The following is a 19,693-nucleotide window of genomic DNA, read 5'->3' as shown; positions in this document are numbered from 1 at the left end:
AAATCTTTAGAAATTGGACCCCAGAATGATCAGTTTGCATTGCCAGAAATAATGGTAATAGGTCCCAACCTCTCTTCAATATTTGTTGCATAGGGGATAGGACTGGTGATCCGTCTTATTCAGAATAAAAGGTGTTAAATGTAGACGATGTAATATGAAAAACGGTAATCCGATTTTATAAAAAGGTAACTAGTCCAGTCAATCGGCATGTTGAAAATGTTTTCTCTGCTCTCTTTTCCATTTAGCGTCTGTGCTTCTGAAACAGGCTGAGGAGCTGGCAGCCAGGTATCCCAACACCATCCCCATCATGCTGGATGTCAGCAGTCAGGAGGGACACCTGGACTCTCTGGTCACAGATCATGACCTGGTCATCAGGTACCAGCAGCTGTACTATTCACTTTGCACCCAGAGTAATCAGCTTTCTGTGTTTTGCAGCTATATTATTATATGTACAATTATTTCCAGCGGTGACCTATTCCCACACTGGCAGACTAAGGTATTGCGCCCTGTGAAATTAATACTTCTAAACTTTCCATCTGTTTCCCAGCATGCTGCCTTACTCTTTCCATCCCATTGTCGCCAAACACTGCATAAGGAGGAAGGTGAACATGGTGACTGCCAGCTACCTGAGTCCTGCTATGAAGGAGCTGCGGAGCAGGTGACCAACAAGAATCATGCTGAGATTTAAATCACTTTCCCAAGATCTCACCACCTTATTTTACAACTACTTAAAATAGAAAAGAAATAACATATTAATTAAGTTTTAGTGTCAAAAGTTTATACACTGCTCAAAAAAATATAGGGAACACTTAAACAGCACAATATAACTCCAAGTAAATCAAACTTCTGTGAAATCAAACCGTCCACTTGGGAAGCAACACTGATTGACCACAGGGACCCTCGTCGGGTCAATCAGTGTTGCTTCCTAAGTGGACGGTTTGATTTCACAGAAGTTTGATTTACTTGGAGTTATATTGTGTTGTTTAAGTGTTCCCTATATTTTTTTTAGCAGTGTAGTTGCAGGTATAATTATTGATAATAAATGTTCATAATGATTGTTGTGTTGCTGCTATTAATCATGAAGACTAAAATCTGTGATAACCCAAAGATGTCTTTATATCACTTTGCTTTGGTTTTTCCCAGTGGCAGCTGGTGAAGAACATCTTAGTGGGGCTCATGTGCCACTAGAGGTCCCTTTCCTAGTCCAATATAAGCATTCACATGAACTGTCAGAAAATTATTACAATTCTACAGTAATAAAACATTGTTTATACCTCAAAATATCCTGAGGGGCAAAATTAGCTAATTTACATTTTTACAATTTACATATTGTTACGAGTTACGAGTGTCAACAGCTAACTGAATCAAACTAAAAAAAATGAGTCTGAAAAAAATCAGACTTATGTATGGTTGTCTACAAATTGAATTCTGAACAAACACGTTCAATTCTGTTGACAGTTGACCCTTAAGAATCAACTGACACCAGGCAACACAGGCCTTCCTACGTAAAAGAACTAAAATACACAGGAGATATTCTTGGCTACAAACATAAAATTAACCCAGAATGATTTATCCAGGTTTTACTGGAACCACAACACCAAGCAAACCCCTGAATTTATCTGACAATCTGCAACGTTTTGCAGATGTTAGTGTTCATAGTTCTGAGTTAGCAATTAGAACTTCAGCACTGCATCAGAATGGCCATCTGACCCAGCAAACATCGCATCAAACATTAACATTACAACAGCAGCAGAAACTCAAAGAAGGCAATGCAAAACAAATAAATAAATAATAATAATAATAATAATAATAATAATAAAGAAGACCCAATCAATATTAATAATAAAAAAAGGAAATCATAGCAACATTTATCCAGAACTGTATTAGTATTAACCAGAGCAACATAAGCATCGCATAAATCACAGCATCATTCAGAACTATCAAGTAAAAACAAATGACACCAACTGATGAACAGAAAAAGTAAATAAGAAAAATGGAGCAGAGCAATATCTTAGCTAAAACTGATAAATTCACTGAGGAACAGAAGCCGTTGGAAAATCCTCTGTATTGTCATTCAAGATGGAGAATTTGTTCGAAGCATTTCCCTCTTGATGTTGACCTCACCATCAACTTTTTTATCATAGTGACCTAAAATAGGATTTGTGATCAGCTGCTGGTGTGAACTGACTTGAGAGTGTTTCTAGAGTGGGTAGAAACAGGAAGAAAACGCTGCTGCTAAACCAACTGGTTGGCCCTGGAAATCACTGTGTTGGAAAAGCAAACATTTGAAATATTTTGAATGTGTCGGATTTAAAGTAAAAGACATGTAATAGAAGGAATCCAGTACAAAACCTACAGGTTTGAGAGTCTTCCTGTGTGTGTGAGTGTGGAGGAAGCAGGCATCACCATTGTGAACGAGATGGGACTGGATCCAGGCATCGATCACATGCTGGCCATGGAGTGCATCGAGCAGGCCAAGGCTGATGGCTGCACTGTGAGTCAGCTCACACACAGAGAGAGAGGGAAACATTCCACCTGCCCAAAAGGCTTTCTGATGCTACAGAAAGCCCTATGGGCTATAAGCAATGGGCTATAAGCTATGGGCTATAAGCTATGGGCTAGAGCAGGGGTCACCAACCTTTTTGAGCCTGGGAGCTACTTCAGGGGTCCAGAGCAACACGAAGGGCCACTTTTCTTGGCTCAGCCTTTAAAACAATAATACATATGATTACATGCCGTCTAATAATATTAATGTTAGGGACTATTCACAATAGTTATCAGTAATTATTAACCATGGCAGCTATGGTTAATTGCTATTATGTGATCAGAAGCTCTTAGTTTAGTTTTAAGTTTGATTCCCTTTCTTAGCTTTTCTGTGTGATTCTAAATTTCCCACAAGTGACTGACAGTCTGGATTACTGCAGCTGCTGGGCGCGCTGTGAGGTTTTCCTTTAAATAAAAGAAAAGTTATTGTATATTTTTATTATCCAACCCTCTTTATTATTAACAAATTGTGCAGAGAAAAAAATGTCCGACAGATTATAAGGTAGCACAAAACTATCCCTGCATTGACCTGTAAGTGCGCATCTCTCCAATGCGCATCAAGTGCGCGTCGCACAAAACCAGCGCAAACTTAAACCACTAAAGCAGCGAAGCCTTTTTAACACAAACGATGCTAAATACTAATAAATACATGGAAGCGGAGCCGACCTGTGATCCACGGAAAGAGGAGGATGTTGATCCCGGTTCAGGTGTCAGACGTGCAGAGGAGAAGCAACATTGTTTGCTTAGTTTTTACTCTTTTGGAAAACGTTTCAACTAGATTAAATTGTTTAACCCGCAGTCTTAGAGCGACGCTAAGTATGAGCGGCGGATGTCAGCTAACGGGTGACCCGCGAACTGTCCGGTTCGGGAAACATCAAAAAGCTCATAACCGGCGACCCGTCAGAACCGAACACGGTAAAAAGCTCAACCGGAATCCGAACCGCTCCTAGAACTGCGGGAGGTTCAAACTCCGCTCATTCAGTTTTAGCTTACAGAAAAAGCGCCGAGCCGCCAAATAAACAAAAGCAAACTGACCAATAAGATTTAAGCTTTGGGTGCCCTTTGACCCCCACAGACTCAGATGTGCGCTACGTACAAGATGTTTTGACGCATAATATATTTTTTTCTCCACAATTTTAATTGTAAAGTGGGTTCGATAATTAAAATTTCGGAAATTTTATTTATTTTTTTTTTACTTCAAGTTTTAAAAAAAAGACCTAAGAGCTCCTCCCACTCTAAGCTAGGCTAAGCTAGGCAGAGAGGGAGCAGCAGGCGCTGCTGCCCTCCTGCAGGCGCATATTCTGAACTTTAACCATAGAAGAGTTTTATGCATAAAAATTTACATTTTACATTTTTTTTATAATTAGCTTTTTTTAAAATTCTGAATATAAACAAATTTTACTACTTCACTGTAAAAATATTAAATAATTTATTTGGCAATGCTCCCTAATGAGAATGGCTATTTTTAGAACTTGCCCCGCGGGCGACTGACAAGGGGCCCGCGGGCGACAGGGGGCCCGCGGGCACCACGCTAGTGACCCCTGGGCTAGAGGCTATGGGCTATAAGCTATGGGCTAGAGGCTATAGGCTATAGGCTATAAGCTATAGGCTATAGCCTATAAGCTAGGGGTTATAGGCTATGGGCTATAGGCTATATGCTATGGGCTACCGGCTGTAAGCTATAGGCTATAAGCTATAGGCATGGGCTATAGGCTATAAGCTATGGGCTATAGGCTATGGCAGGGGTGTCAAACTCCAGTCCTCAAGGGCCGCTGTCCTTCAGTGTTTAGATGTGCCACAGGTACAAAACACTGGAATGAAATGACTTAATTACATCCTCTTTGTGTAGATACGTTCTCCAGAGCCTTGCTAATGACCTAATTATTCTATTCAGGTGTGGTGCAGCAGAGGCACATCTAAAAGTTGCAGGACACCGGCCCTCGAGGACTGGAGTTTGACACCCCTGGGCTATGGGATACGGGCTATAGGCTATAAGCTATGGGCTATAGGCTATGGGCTATAAGCTATAAGCTACGGGCTATAGGCTATAAGCTATAAGCATGGGCTACGGGCTGTAGGCTATAGGCTATAAGCTATGGGCTATGGGATATAGGCTATGGGCTATAAGCTATAGGCTTTGGGCTATAGGCTATAAGCTATAGCCTATGGGCTATAGGCTATAAGCTATAGGCTATGGGTTATAGGCTATGGGCTATGGGCTATAGGCTATAAGCTATAGGCTATGGGCTATAGGCTATAGGCTATGGGCTATGGGCTATAGGCTATAAGCTATAGGCTATAAGCTATGGGGTATAGGCTATGGGCTATAAGCTATAGGCTTTGGGCTATAGGCTATGGGCTATAGGCTATGGGCTATAGGCTATGGGCTATAGGCTATGGACTATGGGCTATAGGCTATGGACTATGGGCTATAGGCTATAGGCTATAGGCTATAAGCTATGCTCTATAGGCTATAAGCTACGGGCTGTAGGCTATAGGCTACGGGTTATGGGCTCCAACAGCCTCAAATGAATCACTGCTGTCTAGGTGGAGTCCTACAGCTCGTTCTGTGGTGGGCTTCCTGCTCCGGAGTGTTCAGACAATCCTCTTCGCTACAAGTTCAGCTGGAGTCCTTACGGTGTCCTCCTGAACACAGTCAGTCCAGCTGTCTTTCTCAGAGATGGCGAGGTATGGAAGCCTCAGAGGGACATGAACAATATTTAAGCTTTTCTCTGCAGAATCTGCAGTTTGTCTAAAGGAGAAGTCTGATGAGACATGTGTGTTCAAGGTGGTGAGCATCCCTGCAGGTGGGACTCTGATGGATTCGGCCACAGCGATGGATTTCTTCCCAGGTTTCAGCCTGGAGGGATTTCCAAACCGCGACAGCACCAAGTACGCCGAGCCGTATGGCATCCAGACGGCACACACACTCATCAGGGGAACCCTGCGCTTCAAGGTACAGTGGCTACACTATGGGGAAATTTATCTGCCATAATTTGAGAGCACACAGATTTTCAGTCTGAAGTTTTGATGTTTTGATTCTTTCATGCATACCCTTTGAGAAATTCGTTAATCTCCATGCCAACCATCTGTGTGTGCAAGTCTAAATGCTTGCTCACACAGAGAGTTACTTTTTCCATGCAGCTCCTCCTTGGAGCTGCAGTCTCCAGTCGAGCAGCCCCCACCCATGACTCCCCCACTCAGCCCTTTCAGAGTTGCAGCAGCACCAATTAGCAAACACCAGGTGAAACTGCCTTTCTGCTGAGCTAATCATATTAGCCACTTCTTGGTACAACACTGAGTAAAAATGAGACTGTCTATCAGGGTGAGGTCTGAGGACAGAACCGTGGGACTGAGTCTGTTCTTTCCTCATAATGCCATCTATTTTTTGAAGTGCACCAGTTCCTCCTGCAGCAAAACAGCCCCATAGCATGACACTGCCACCTCCATGCTTCTCTGTTTGGACCCAGAAGTTGCCTCATTGTTATGACAGCTGGACATTCCCATTCTGGCCATGCCTGCCTTTAATTGAACAGATGAGCCTGTCTGTACTGTAGGGATGTAAAATCAGAAGTTTACAAAAACTATTACAAACTATTTAAATCCACTATAACATCTGTATGTAAACTTCTGGTTTCAGCTGTTGGTGAATTTCAGAATGACCATTGTATACATATAAAGAGAAGTTTACATTAGGCTGTAAATGGTGTTTTATCAACACATTTTGTTTTCGGTAAGTACTTCTTAGCTTCTTTCTTGGCATTTCCTGGACTTCCTGTCTGTGTTTAACAGGTGAGTAGTGTCCTGTTTTAGGCCTTATACTCATAAAGTTACTAAAAGCAGCCTGTATGTTCAGCGCTGATGGAGATGGTCCTCTGGCTGTTTCTGGTTGGTTTTGCCTCCTGTCAGTGTTTGTCTCTCATTAAGTTTCTGTTGTGTTCATAGGGCTTCTCCAAAGCCATGGGCGGCTTTGTTAAGCTGGGTCTGATCAACACTGAGCCCAGTCCTGTCCTCCTGCACCCTACGTCTACCATCTCCTGGGTATGAATCGCTCCAGCAAATGGTTCATAAGCAGTCCTCTGCTCTGTGCTCCGTTTTAGTTTAATTAATGTTTTCTATCTCATCAAATGACAGAAGTCTACTGCTGCCAACACTTGTTTATCAGTATCAAGGCTGCAGTGAACAGAGGCTTCTCATACTCATGACTTAAAGGCAAATAGTGTTAGCTTTTATGCTTGTGAGAGTTCAATATTTTCAGGATGTTTACCAGCCATCAAGTGGTTGATAGATTTTTCATCCTGCCACTAATCTGCCTGAAAACACTCCAGTCTTTTCTTTTGAGATGAGATGAAAAATGAAAGAGGTAAAACAAATTAGCACACTTAGAAATGATGGCACGGAGGCTGGGTAAAAAGAGTTAAGAGACCATTGATGAACTGAAGAGGAGCACAGAGACGAACTCCACCACAGACAGAAAATTGCGTACTATAAATTAAAAATTGTTCAAGTGCTGAAGAAAATAAATAAATTAAAAAACATTTTACTGCTTGTTCATTTCCTTTCTTGTGTGCAGAAAGAACTCCTCTGTCATCAGATGGGCTTATCCTCCTCCATGTCCCCAGAAGCTTTTGCGGAAGCAGTCTATAAGCAGGTCGGAGAGGACCAGTTCAGAATGGACACCTTGAGATGGTGCGACACCAACAGCTCCACACACACTCACTGACCAGTAAACAGTCCAGTTGACCACCCAGAAAACATGATCTAACCTAGATGATAGAATGTTGCTTTACATGGAAACGAGTGAAGCTAACGCTCCACTCAGTTCAGAACTTCATCACTGGTATGAATGTCCTATTCATTTGGGCTATGAAGGCCTATTTTAATTCAAATGTTTATTATCATTTTGTGAGAAAATAAATTGACTAAAAATAAATAAATAAATTGGAGGCCAAAACATATTCAAAATCACCAAACTTTTCACAAATTTACATATTTCAAGGTTTTCATAAGATTAGCACCAAAACTACTCAACAGCGCCCCCCCCGGCAACTTTTCAAAACATATTTCCCATTGACCTTACTTTATGACAGTGGTTCCCAAACTTTTTCTCCGGGGCCCCCTCTATGAATTTACAAGTGAGGAGAGTTGGACTCTGGCTCTCTGGTCGAATGATGTATGTCAGCGGGGTGCGGTGGGGGGGATTCTTAGAGACTCCCTGTATATTCTTCCATTCACTCAAACATCCCCCTCTCCCTCACGTGCACAGCGCTCGTTTTTTTTTCTTTCTTTTTTTCTCATTCATCCATACCGCTTTCCGCGCTCCCTCTGCAATGGCAAAATCATTTGGGAACCTCTGCTTTATGATGAGGCCAAGACCCATCCTCAACACCAAACAGGAAGTCAATAATCTTGGATTTAAATTCCAATGTGGTAAAATTTAAATTTTACCCCATTCTGGCCATTTATAGTCTGGGCATTTGAACAAACTTCTAGAGCAGTGGTTCTTAACCTTTTTTGAGGTACTGAACCCACCAGTTTCATATGCGCATTCACTGACCCTTTTGTGGTGATAAATAAAATATGATTTTTTTTCCCCCCCAAATTCAAGACATAGGGGTGAGTCTAGTTGGGTCTAGTTGGATGACACAACTAGAATCTAGTTGGGTCACCCCAAGATCATTAAGTCTTCTTAAAAGGTAGAGTCTTTGAGAACAGTTCTTCAAAATATAGTCATTGTTTTCAGCACAGTTGAGCTGACTGTCCAGGAACGACCCAAAGTATTTAAAATTTGCCACAGTTTCAACAGGTTGGCCATCAAGAGAAACTGGAACCACTTTAAGGTCTTGTTTAGATCATTTAATTAGCTCTACATTCTTAAGAGAATGAAAAATTAATAATAAATAATAAAGACTGCGGTATTCTGATTTAGTAATGTAATTATATTAGTTGTGTTACCACCCCCAAGCCACTAGAGTAGCGGTTCTCAACATGGGCGGTACCGCCCCCCAGGGGGCGTTCAGAGGACGGCAGGGGGCGCTGGCGGACATTTTTACAAAAGGGGGGCGCTGGGATGCTTTTGGGGAGCGTTTGGTCGAAGGTAAACTTTACACCTTAAATCCACAACAATACCAGTTTAGACTTTGAGCAACTTGGTAAAACTGTATTGTGTAACATTAAATCATGCTTGGCTGCAACTGTATCGATGGCAGCTCTTCTTCTATTCAGTGTTTGTAGCTTCTGTTAGCTTCTGACGCAGCTCCTCTCCTGCTACTGGTAGCTTCACCGGCTGATGACGCTGCTGTGATTGACTTTGTCTGGTATTTATGTAGGCTGCATATGTTTTGGCAGTTCTGTGATTGTCAAAGCAGCAATTTATATTAAAACGTGTTTTATTTCCGTTTGAAAGCTGCCCGCTTCCATGGAAGGACAACAGAAAATTGCTCTTATAAACATGTAATTACTAAAATCACGATGCCCTCACATTGTATCCCTCTGAAAAATTAACCCATTTAAATAAAGAAATACCTCCACACCACGATAGAGCGTTCATGTTATAGCGTTAACACCGGTGCTGCAAGTGGTCAGACATGAAACGGGTTTGATGGAACAACGTTACCACAACACTTTTAAATTTCAATAATCAGAAATCCGAAATTGTTTCCGTTGTTTTAAAAGGTTTATGTCAGTCTGCCTTTTCACCAAAGATATGTTTCCCGACCGCCCTGCATCTTAGGGAGTTAAAAAAAAAAACGCTGCACACATTGCGCAAAATTCTGAAACATGAGAAGCGGGCAAAAAGTAGCGACAAACTAGATGTGAATTATGGCATAAAAACAGAGAATCCGACGCTGAACAGTGAAAAATCAACACATGATGTGAAACATGACGATTAGGCGGCGCAGCAGGTGATGAGTGAAGATTACTGATGGTCAATACGATAAAATAAATCTAGCAACAGGAAAGAAACTAAAGTGGACATAACAATAAACCAAGAGAGGATAATACTAATCAAAGGAAACTAAATGGAAATGAATGAAAAACAAAATGCAAGAATAAACTAAGAAACTAAAGTAAATACGGAGGAATAAACTGGTATGGCAAGACCTTTCGAGCAATAATTAATTCAGAGGACTGTATGGCAAGAATAAACAGACACTATTTCTAGATAAAAGATACAATAATATTGTTGAAGTGCCATGGGTAGGGGCGCAACTACACATTATTCATGTGGATGCGAAAACATAAATCGCCGCCCCCCACAAAGGAGCGTAGAAACATACGCTCCCTCCCCAACCCCCTCCTCCAGACGCCGATACGTTTAGGGCAAAACTCGCTACATTTACCCCGTTTTGTGCACGAGGTGAAGGAGCGTAAGGCACTGAAGTGTACGGGAAAACATAATCGTGCGCCAATTCAAAACATCTACAATAATGATAGTAACATTAATAATAAAATAATTGTCAGTGCAAAGTAGCCTACAAATTCTTTGATGGGGGGCGGTGAGGGACCTGGATAAAGGCTAGGGGGCGCTAGCCCAAAAAAGGTTGAGAAACACTGCACTAGAGGCAGTACCAACCCCGAAAAGATGCGACTAAGGAGCAGATTTAGAAGTACACCGAAAGCTACACAATTTGGTAAAAACGGTGAGCTTTGCTGAAGTAATTAAAGACACAAGTTCAAATCCATGCTGAGAGTGGAGCTCCTTCAATCAGGGCTCCTCCGCAGCACTGATTGGCCAAGCAATGTAACGTGATCCTCTGCAGCAAGTGATGGCAAAGCGGGGCGTCATCACGACTTTACACAAGTGTGTCTTTACCTCCGCGGCAGAGGCTCCGCTGAACCCCTGAGAGACTCATCGAACCCCTGGGGTTCAATCGAACCCAGGTTAAGAACCACTGCTCTAGAGACTTCAGTCGATCGGTTTCATACTTGGTTAGTTTGCTCATAAGGCATGGGGGCTTAAAAACTGATCAAAACAGTGAGCGTTTGAGTATGTTGAAGGAGCGTGGCCAGTCCTCAAAGTCTCACATCTCATCATGAGACACAAAAATCTTATATCTCAAACACCAAAAGTCACTTAGACACCAAACCTTAAGGGATTGATCCACATCCAGTCTCAAAAAATAGTGAAAATCATAGTGACATCATGATATCACTTAAGCAATGCTCCCTGACAACAGTGTAATTTTTTATTTCGAAAGGTCAACATCTGACCCCTGTGACCTAATCAAGATAACAGTGTGCCCACTGACAGAAGACATGTTGGTGGCTTCCAGCACTGACAGTGTGGCACCGTGGCAAAGTCCAATGTCTAGCCGTCCCCCAACAGAAATGTGTGGCCAAATTACTCCACAGCCTGCTTAAAATCAGCCCCAAACCATGGTTTGACTGGCAATTATGAAGTTTGGTACACATGTGCATCTTCTCAGAACCTACAAAAACTTTCTTGGACCCAAGGGCTAAACCCCACAGGAAGTCAACCGTTTTGGATCAAAGCCGCCAGTTTGTCTGTCTTTCAGACATTGTGTCTGAGCAAAATCCTCCTACAGCTTTTGACATGCTGGCTTCAAAATTTCTAGCTCAGTCTTAAGGCATTGAAGATCGAAAGTTATCAAAAGCTTTTTGCTGCATCAAAGCATGTGGGTGTGGCCAAGACTCAAAATCTTGCTATTTGCCATAAAACATTAAGGTTTGATGCGTGAAACTCTTGGTGTGTCATTACAGACCATCAGTTTTAATATTTGCATGGTCAACTAGGGACATCAGCACTTGGCACTGCCCCCTTTGAACATAAAGTAACCTGTTTTGCTCCTGGATGTCTTCCTTTAACTTTTTGATTTATGCAGATTTCAATTTGTCTGATTACAGCAAAATCACACTGAATTCTTGTCAGATTTTTTGCCAAACTTATAGGACTTGACATGCATCTACTGTAATGACCCTTATTGACATGGACTGAAGATGATTTGGAAAATTTGCCAAATGTGCTGCCTAGTGAACAAATGTGGAAATGGAGTGAGATTGTTGATGATGCAATAGAAAGTTCTAATGGATATTCATAACAAGAATTTTGTTACATTATTTTGACTTGATTATGACTTTTCTTCAGTTTATACAGATGCATACAGTTATGGAAAACAGTAGAATCACAATTACTGTACCTTGGTCAATATGAATTATTTAAAATAACTAATTATGTTAAGACAATGCAATGTCTTAACTCCGATACATTCTTAATGCATTGTATCTGTTGCATTAAGAATAATGAACTGCCTTGAGTATAAATGCAAATATTGATAAACATTTTGGTTCCTGTTCTGGATGAAAGTGACACAAGCTCTGGCTGGGAGCAGATGCTGCACATCAAGCTGCTCTTATTGTGACTTCAATGCTTAGCAACATGGGAGCCCACTTTGAGCCCCCGCTCTGACGAGGACTCCTGAAGTGGTGTAGCTATACAACCTTCTTCAAGCCAAGGTCGCCTGCTGCCAGGGATGAAGAGACAAGGGCCATGCAGGCACTGAGCACTGCGTTCCTCTGAAAGGAAAAGAACTGTTGGAATTATTCCATTATTGCTGTTAAAGGGGGAAAAACTCAATGATCAACTGCTTAAATTCAATGACTCCATTTATTTAATTCAGCACCAAAGAAGCCGGAAAAATAAACGGCAAATCCTTGTACCTCAGTCCAAGGATGAGTGGCTCCAGCAGTAGTGCAGCAGATATTTAGAGCCTTTAGTGTAAAGTGAAAGTAAGTTGAGGAGGAATCCATGCTGTCTGTGTTGCTGCAGGCTGGGGATGCTGAGCGACGATGCTGTGCCTCATGCTGATACCATTCTGGCTTCACTCGCAAAGCACCTGGAGGCCAAGCTCTCTTTTGGTGAGTGGGGTGACTGTTGGTGCCGACCAGAGTAACACAGTCAGGCATGGAACTATGATTCTTCTCTTCTGGATCTAGCTAAAGGTGAGCGGGACTTGATCATCATGAGGAACGACGTGGGAATTCGACATCCAACCGGAGAGCTGGAGATGCGACAGATCAGCCTGGTGGTCTATGGGGAACCAAACGGTTTCTCTGCCATGGCCAAGACTGTAGGATACCCAGCAGCCATTGCTGCCCGCATGGTTCTCGATGGTTAGTGATGCCTCTCTATAAGTTAGCACATTAGTAATACAGATGCTCCAAACAAAGATTTTCTAGCTGTTAGGAATGATGAGGCCTAAAAACAATAAGGTAGTTGTAATGTATGAATCAAAACCTGACCAGGTCCCCAATTGTTCCAGTTTGACCCTTTTTTCTGGAATGTGATGATTCTGAGAATCTTGGTCAGTCTACTATTATCTCTCCATTCTTCTCAGTTACACCAACTGACTTATAAAATTTTAATCAGGTCAGAACTAATTTCTGGCCGGTGTAGTCTAATTCAGTTCAGTTCATAAATCTTTTATTGCAAAGGAAAATTAAAAATGTTGTTGTACCTGAAATCATCAAACTATCTTGAGTCATTGTGGATGCTGATGCTGTGGGCAGGAAGGATTTCAAGTAGCAGTCAGTCTTGCAACACATTTGAAGAGGCCTCTGTCTGAAGATTTTTGCTGTAATAAAGGCAACAAAGACAATATTCTCAGCAAATGCCTTGATAGTCACAACCTGTGGTTGGCTTGCTGTGCTAATCCTCTTTTTCTTTTGACATTCCTCTTTAAATTGCTATCAGGCTGAATGTTAGAAAACCTGACAGAGATGTTGGAGTAGGGGTTATAATGATGAAGACCTGGTTTTAACATCCTCCTCTCTCCGATCCCATTTTGTATCCATGAAGTTTCTGTTTCAACTCCTCTGACATTTGTGATGTAGCTTAAGTACTATTTGAGCTTTTGAGAAGCTAATTAGCTGCTCCCGTACCTTGTTGCCATGGTTACACATCAAAACTGTCTAAAATAAAAAGATGAAGAGGAAAAATCCTTCCAGCTGCACAGCATCCAGAACCAGGGGGAATAATTCTTCACACATGCAATGCCTCGGCACAATAAAATTATAAACAAAAGTCTGCAAAAATAACTGAAGTAACATTTGAAGTAACAGAGCACCATCAAAGAATGGCCTATAAACACAAGCTACCAATCGAGATAGCAGAGAGATTACAATTTAAAAGTTGGGCATAAAAAGATCAAGTGATTCCACCATTTAAAATAACATTTAGCAAATTTTTGTATAAATTAAATTAGGATAATGCAAATAAATGTTAACCAGCTTACATTAGCATATAAGATGGCATTTGCATTTTGGTAGTTTAATCATATAAGCCAAGTAATGTAAGATAACATGGCAACATGAGCATTTTACCTAATAAAATCCTGATTTAAGTTTAGAAGTTAGCAAAAAGAAACTTAAAAATGGAATGGTTTAAAGTTAGCAAACAAGCTACAGTTAACATTGTCGCTAAATTCAAATGATAAACTAGTGCTACATCAGTAACTAGAGTTACATCAGCAGTCACACTAAACAAAGCTGTCTGTGAAGTGAATGGAAATGTTTTCATTTGCCAGAAACGACTGCTGCTGCTGTTAGTTTTTCTCATGAGCCATACTGATACAACAGAACCAAACACTTTTTTTCTCTCTGTAGGGGAAATCAGTACAAAAGGTCTGCTGGTCCCAATGACCAATGACATCTATGGGCCGGCGTTGGCTCGGCTGAAGGAGGAAGGACTGCACATCATATCCAAGAGCACCCTGCAGGACTAGAACATAGTCTGCAGACGTTAGAGAACCTGCAGAAATCCAAAGAACTTTGAAAGTGGACAAAATCAGCTTTTGATAACTTTCCAGCAGTTCCTTTAACACTATAAAACCCATTTGTCTGCTTTCGTCTGATTGTTTTATTTTTTTGAGAAATGTTTTTGTTAGACCTACTCGCTTGTCAGATAAAACTTTAAGTGTTAATAAAAATGTGAAAGCAGCAGTTGGCAGAATAGATGTTTGAGTCCAAAATCAACAAATTTGGAAATCCATAGAATAATTAGTTAAAATAGTTTAAATGAAATTCATGCTCAAAATTTGCAGGCTCAGGTCAGAAATTTAGGATGCAGCTGATGTTCAATAATTCAAATGTTTTGCATAACTTGTCATCGGTATCAGAGGAAAATAATTAGGTCAGACAACATGAGTGAAACTAGGAGAACAAATCCTCTTAAACAGACGTCAAAGTGTTGTCTTCATGTTGTAAGAAATGTTCTCCAAACTGAAGTTGGACCTCGTCCTGCCTGACTGGAGCTCCCAGCTGATGTTTTTAGAAAGTGCACCAGCAGTTCTGGAGCAGTTTCACATAGATGTCTGTCAAACTGCAAGTCTTACAAATGTTTTCTTTCTTTCTCTTATGACTTTGTAGTACTTTAGCTTCATCAGCAAAATGATTGGATACAAATGTTTACATCCATTTGTATGCTTTTAGTGACATTAAGTAGAAATGTCTGACTTGCATTATTGGTAGAAAACATGCTACACTGACTAAAACCAGACTAGTTTCATCCATCACAAGTTCCAATTCTCTTCAAATAGTGAAAAGAAAGTATTTTGCACATAGCAGAGATATATATTTATAGATATAGATGACTCCATGTCATCTTAAAACAAATGTCTGTAATGTGTAGATATCAGAAGGACTGAGAGGCTTTAGAATGTAATTCAGGAGACAATTCAGTTTTATTTCTGGAGAGATCAGTTCCATAAAACTCCAACATGAACCGCTTGTTAAAATTCTTTTTCTAAATGTTTGAGGTCTCAATATCTGAACTACTTCTGTTGTGGGGTTTTGTTTGTTTTTCCTTTTTGACAGAAATGAAATGGTTACATAATTAAACTCCTGTAAAGTCTTCTGATGATTTCTTAAAAAAATAAAGAACATTAAAGTAGATCGTACAGTTTCAATTTTTATCTAAATAATTTAGAATCATTTGAGTTATTGTGGAAAATGCATATTTTGCTGTTTACAGCCAAAGTTTGTTCATAATCTGTCAGAAAAATAACTTTATATGTAAACAAGTGTGGTGGTGTCTACCTCCTGGACCCAGGAACTTGTTGGTTTATTCATGAATCTAGATTTTAAACACTCCTGACTGAACTTGTTTTATTTGATCAGGACAGTAATGCTTCATTTTCTGAGTTGTGTAAAATCACAATTTTCTGACAGATCAACTCTGGATCTGTCAGTGTTTATCTGACAGATTATTCACTGTTCACTGAGGAACACTGATATTCAGTGGACACTGTTAACTTTTGAGGAAGTTTTATTTTATCCTTATAAAAGCAATCTTGGCATTTCTAGACCAACAAATCTGACCATAGGCTTGACGGTAGATTTATCAGGATCATATGAAAATCGGTCACTGTGTAGACTGATGTTCATTGATCATGATCTGTTTTAGCCCAGAACCAGTAAATGGAGCTGCTGCAGTGTCCTGTCAGCTCCTTGATCTCCAGCTGAGTTCTCACTCAGAAAAAAAAGGGAAAAAAAATGCTGACTGGTGTTTTTACTTCTGCTTGATTTGGAGGCAGCCAAGCAAACTGGGCCACCAAGCAGAGAATAATTGGGGATGTAATAAAAGTCAAAAATGTAAATGAAGTTGCGGATCTGGCAGCAGGTTAGGACAATTTCTGGGCTCTTGACCTATTTTCTGACCTGAAAAGACGCATTTCTTACAGAGTCTTAGCCTGGATTAACTCATAAGAAATGGTGCAGAGATAATAACTTCATAAAGGGAATATGTATAATCCACAGGTTGAACCAGACTGTTTTCAACAGAAATTCAAATTGGGATATCCTGCCCCCCCCCCCCTCCCCTTCAAAAAACAAGACGGGTTGAAACATGAAGTGGGGGGACAAATATCTGAAGACAGATTTTTAAAGATTTCAAAGATTTGATGAGTGGCTCCTAATGGATCACTGATGGAAAGATGGCCGCCTCCTCACCTGACCCAAACTTATAAAGAACTTTTGGTTTTTGTTTTAAAATAAGTTTTACTGTAAAGAAACCAGTCCACCTGTCTAAGCAGTGTGGGAGATGATCAGCTGGACAAACTTATCTCACCTGTTGTCATCCTTTCATTGGCTTAATGAGCAAAAAAAAAAAAGTATTTTAAAATCCTACTCTTGGCCTTTAAATGCCTTAATGGTCTGGCTCCTCCTTACCTCTCTGACTTGCTCCAGTTGAATGTTTCACCAAAACCAGCTGACCAGCTTCTAGGCTGAAGCTCCAAGATTGACTCTTTTCTGTTCATTTGTGGAACAAGTTGCCATTGAATATCAGATAAGAATCTTCTGTTACGTTTCAGTGGTTTTTGACACAATGAGCATTTAGCATTTCTGGTTGAATTTTCCTTTACTCTCCAATTGTCTGCATTTGGGTCCTACTTTTAGATATCATGACTGTAACATGACGTGGAAACAGTGAAGCACTAGGGATACCTTCTGGTAACTTCTGTGTTATAGATTCGTGCGCACACACAAGAATAGTTTTAATAGAAACTATCTTCTTTCACTAATTGCAGCTTGCAAGTTCACATAGCAACACTATAATGAGCCAACAGAGTTTTGTTTGTATTCTTTCACTTTATCCCTTTAATCCCCAAAGCAGTGTTTCACATCCAACTAAAGATCTACGTAGGCAGTAATCGCATGCAACACATTTAGTTTGTTACAAAACTGAGTATAAAATTATTAATCATCTTCAGCTAAACAGAATCAAAGCATTTATTTGCACTAAAAATATAGAATCTAGAAGTATAAATAGAAATTTGGTCCATCAAAGTGATTACCACATTATTTACATTCGATCGTTTTATTATTCCACATCCTTATCTAGTTTAGCCCACTGTGCTAAACTAGATGAATCCCACTGTGTTGCAGTGGGATTCACAGAATAGATCCTAGTGGCAGAGACATGGAAAACATTTGATGTGAAAAGTTGCAGCTTCCCTCTTTAGGCACAGTGCCAATAAATACAATGTTTAGAAAGAGTTTAGTACAAATTTTCAGGTTGGTACATTAAAACCTTGGACAGTTAATGTATAAAATGTAACAAAGTTTGAACTACAACAGAAGGAAAACAAAAGGCACATAATCTAAAAGCAGAAAGGGTAAAAATTCAGCAAAGCTGTTAAGAATCTGCCTGAATAAATTCTGTCAAAAGAGATTCTATTGGTGCTTGAAGAACATAAAGAACAAATTATTCTATCAGGACCTTTTACACAAGAGATTCAAGGCTGTCGGTGGTGGTTTCATTGTTGTCAGAGAACAGGAGGGTTTTCTCTGCTTCCTGTGTCCCGATGATGCTCAGCATGGCTTTGTACAGGAACTGGTAGTGCTCCTGCAAAAACACACTCCACTCAGTTTCTTGCTGCTATTCTGCTTAACACACATGTAAGATAAACCCAGGTAGCATCAACTCGGAGCTAAATTTGATTTCATTTGGTTCACAGTAACAGACTCAATCTGAGGGTTAGCCAGCTTTTCACATAAAGCAGTTTTCTAGGTTTAAGAGCTAGGTTTACATTTATTTTAAACCTCATAAAACACGTTCACTATATGAACAAGTCCCATCTTCACCTAGTTGCTAGCTGGGTCCTAGCAGTTGGCTTCTCTCAGTCCTCTCTCAAACCACCCGTCTGCCTGGTCCACAAAGCTGTCTTCAAACAAGTGACCCTTTATCTTGACATGTAAATGAACAGCTGATTCTTGACCTGATGAGTTTGCTTTATTGTTCTGGACCATCCGTCTGCTGTTCAGTTTCTCCAATGAAGAGCTGGGAACATTCATCCTGCTGTGTACTGTGTTACTGTGACACTGCTAAGTCGTGTTTGACTGTTTATTCTGGGATAATCCAGCTTCTGTCTGACAGTTTTAGAATTCATTTGCATTACTTTTCACTATTTTCTGAGCTGAGATTCAAAAACGTGATAATGTCAGAGAGGGGTCTTTATTAGGCTGTTATACAGATGAACTGAAAGATTTTCATCAGTGAATCAGAATATCATTCAAAAGTTCCTTTCAGGTGTTTATTTCTGTTAGTATTGATGATTCTGGATTACAGCAGCTGAAAATAAAAACACTTTTATAAAATTTGAATATTATTACAGCAGACATAATTACAGGAATGGTCTGATGCCATGGGTCAGACTGCTGACTTACAGTTGTCAAGGAGAGTCACTGAAATCCTCTATAAAATATGCTTCTTTCTTTGAAGAAAACCATATGGTATCAATCAACATTTAATATTCCTGTTGGGTTAATAAGGCATTTCTCAATCAAACTGAACCAAATTGAAAAAGATATTGCTGAAGAAGCCAGCTACTCGGAATGCTGTATAGTTTCTAGAAATGGAATGTTGAGTGGAAAGTAACAGTTTGATTGAAATCTGTGTGCTAACAGCGATAACTTCAGCCCTGAGACAATTGTGTAGCAAATTTTGACTTCTTCAGCCCCCAGATGGCACTGAGCCAGCTTCTGGTTCTGGTTCGGTTCTGCTGAACGTCTCTTCCTGTTAAAGCGGACTTTTCCTTTCCGCTGTTGCTACATGTTTGTCCAGGCGGAGTGAATGCTGTAAGTCAGTGACTAAATGCAATCTGCTGGATTTCCTTAGATAGAAACTTTAAACTGACATGAATGATAAATTGAACTTGATGCATTGCTGGATAACCAGGATCAGATTGGAGTGTATGTACTTTTAGAATCTGTTTGTATGACAGGATTTAATTTACCTTTTTGTTTTAGTTCTTTAAAAAAACATGTCCAGAACTTCTTCTTATTCTGACATTATTGGACCTCTGTTGGTGTTATACAAATACACTGACTTGAAATGTAATTAAATTGAAAATATGTTTGGTTTAAATTTAGACGGTGTGAACTGATGCTGGAGCATCAAACGCCACCAAACACACCCAACATGAGCTACAACTGTCGCATTCCTTTTCAGTTAACACATTTGAATCGCAGTTGGACATCAAGATCCTAGAATCTGGAGGAAGAGTGGAGAGGAACAGAAGCCATTGGTAATCTGGGCGCAATGTCATGTACTGGTTCTGGTCCACTGGGTTTTCTGAAGTCCACAGTCAATGCAACCATCTACCATGAAATTCTAGAGCACTTAATGCTT

General features: G+C 40.3%; 2 protein-coding genes and 1 long non-coding RNA gene across 14 annotated transcripts in view; 1 reads left to right on the top strand and 2 right to left on the bottom strand.

Annotated features, from left to right (window-relative positions):
- The window catches only part of LOC145551898 (uncharacterized), a 49,918-nt gene extending 36,700 nt beyond the window's left edge, over positions 1-13,218 (bottom strand). Inside the window, exon 1 of the long non-coding RNA XR_014087765.1 lies at positions 13,023-13,218. This is a non-coding gene — a long non-coding RNA (uncharacterized LOC145551898). The remainder of the gene's footprint in view (positions 1-13,022) is intronic.
- Positions 1-15,456, top strand: part of aass (aminoadipate-semialdehyde synthase) — a 64,400-nt gene extending 48,944 nt beyond the window's left edge. For all 5 annotated transcript variants that reach the window (XM_008410945.2, XM_008410947.2, XM_008410946.2 and 2 more), the window contains 10 exons: positions 246-375; positions 548-658; positions 2,386-2,494; positions 5,092-5,232; positions 5,333-5,500; positions 6,490-6,585; positions 7,118-7,233; positions 12,335-12,423; positions 12,502-12,678; positions 14,170-15,456. In XM_008410945.2, the coding sequence (XP_008409167.1) occupies positions 246-375; positions 548-658; positions 2,386-2,494; positions 5,092-5,232; positions 5,333-5,500; positions 6,490-6,585; positions 7,118-7,233; positions 12,335-12,423; positions 12,502-12,678; positions 14,170-14,288 (1,256 nt within the window). In that variant the 3' untranslated portion in view covers positions 14,289-15,456. The remainder of the gene's footprint in view (positions 1-245; positions 376-547; positions 659-2,385; positions 2,495-5,091; positions 5,233-5,332; positions 5,501-6,489; positions 6,586-7,117; positions 7,234-12,334; positions 12,424-12,501; positions 12,679-14,169) is intronic.
- A 1,818-nt stretch (positions 15,457-17,274) lies between these two features.
- Positions 17,275-19,693, bottom strand: part of ptprz1a (protein tyrosine phosphatase receptor type Z1a) — a 170,023-nt gene continuing 167,604 nt past the window's right edge. For all 8 annotated transcript variants that reach the window (XM_081607655.1, XM_081607656.1, XM_081607658.1 and 5 more), the window contains one exon: positions 17,275-17,908. In XM_081607655.1, coding sequence (XP_081463781.1) covers positions 17,786-17,908 — 123 coding nt within the window. In that variant the 3' untranslated portion in view covers positions 17,275-17,785. The remainder of the gene's footprint in view (positions 17,909-19,693) is intronic.

This window comes from Poecilia reticulata, chromosome 6, assembly GCF_904066995.2.
Source record: "Poecilia reticulata chromosome 6, P_reticulata-male-v2, whole genome shotgun sequence".
NCBI lineage: Eukaryota > Metazoa > Chordata > Actinopteri > Cyprinodontiformes > Poeciliidae > Poecilia > Poecilia reticulata.
This window is presented reverse-complemented; position numbering and strand designations above follow the sequence as displayed.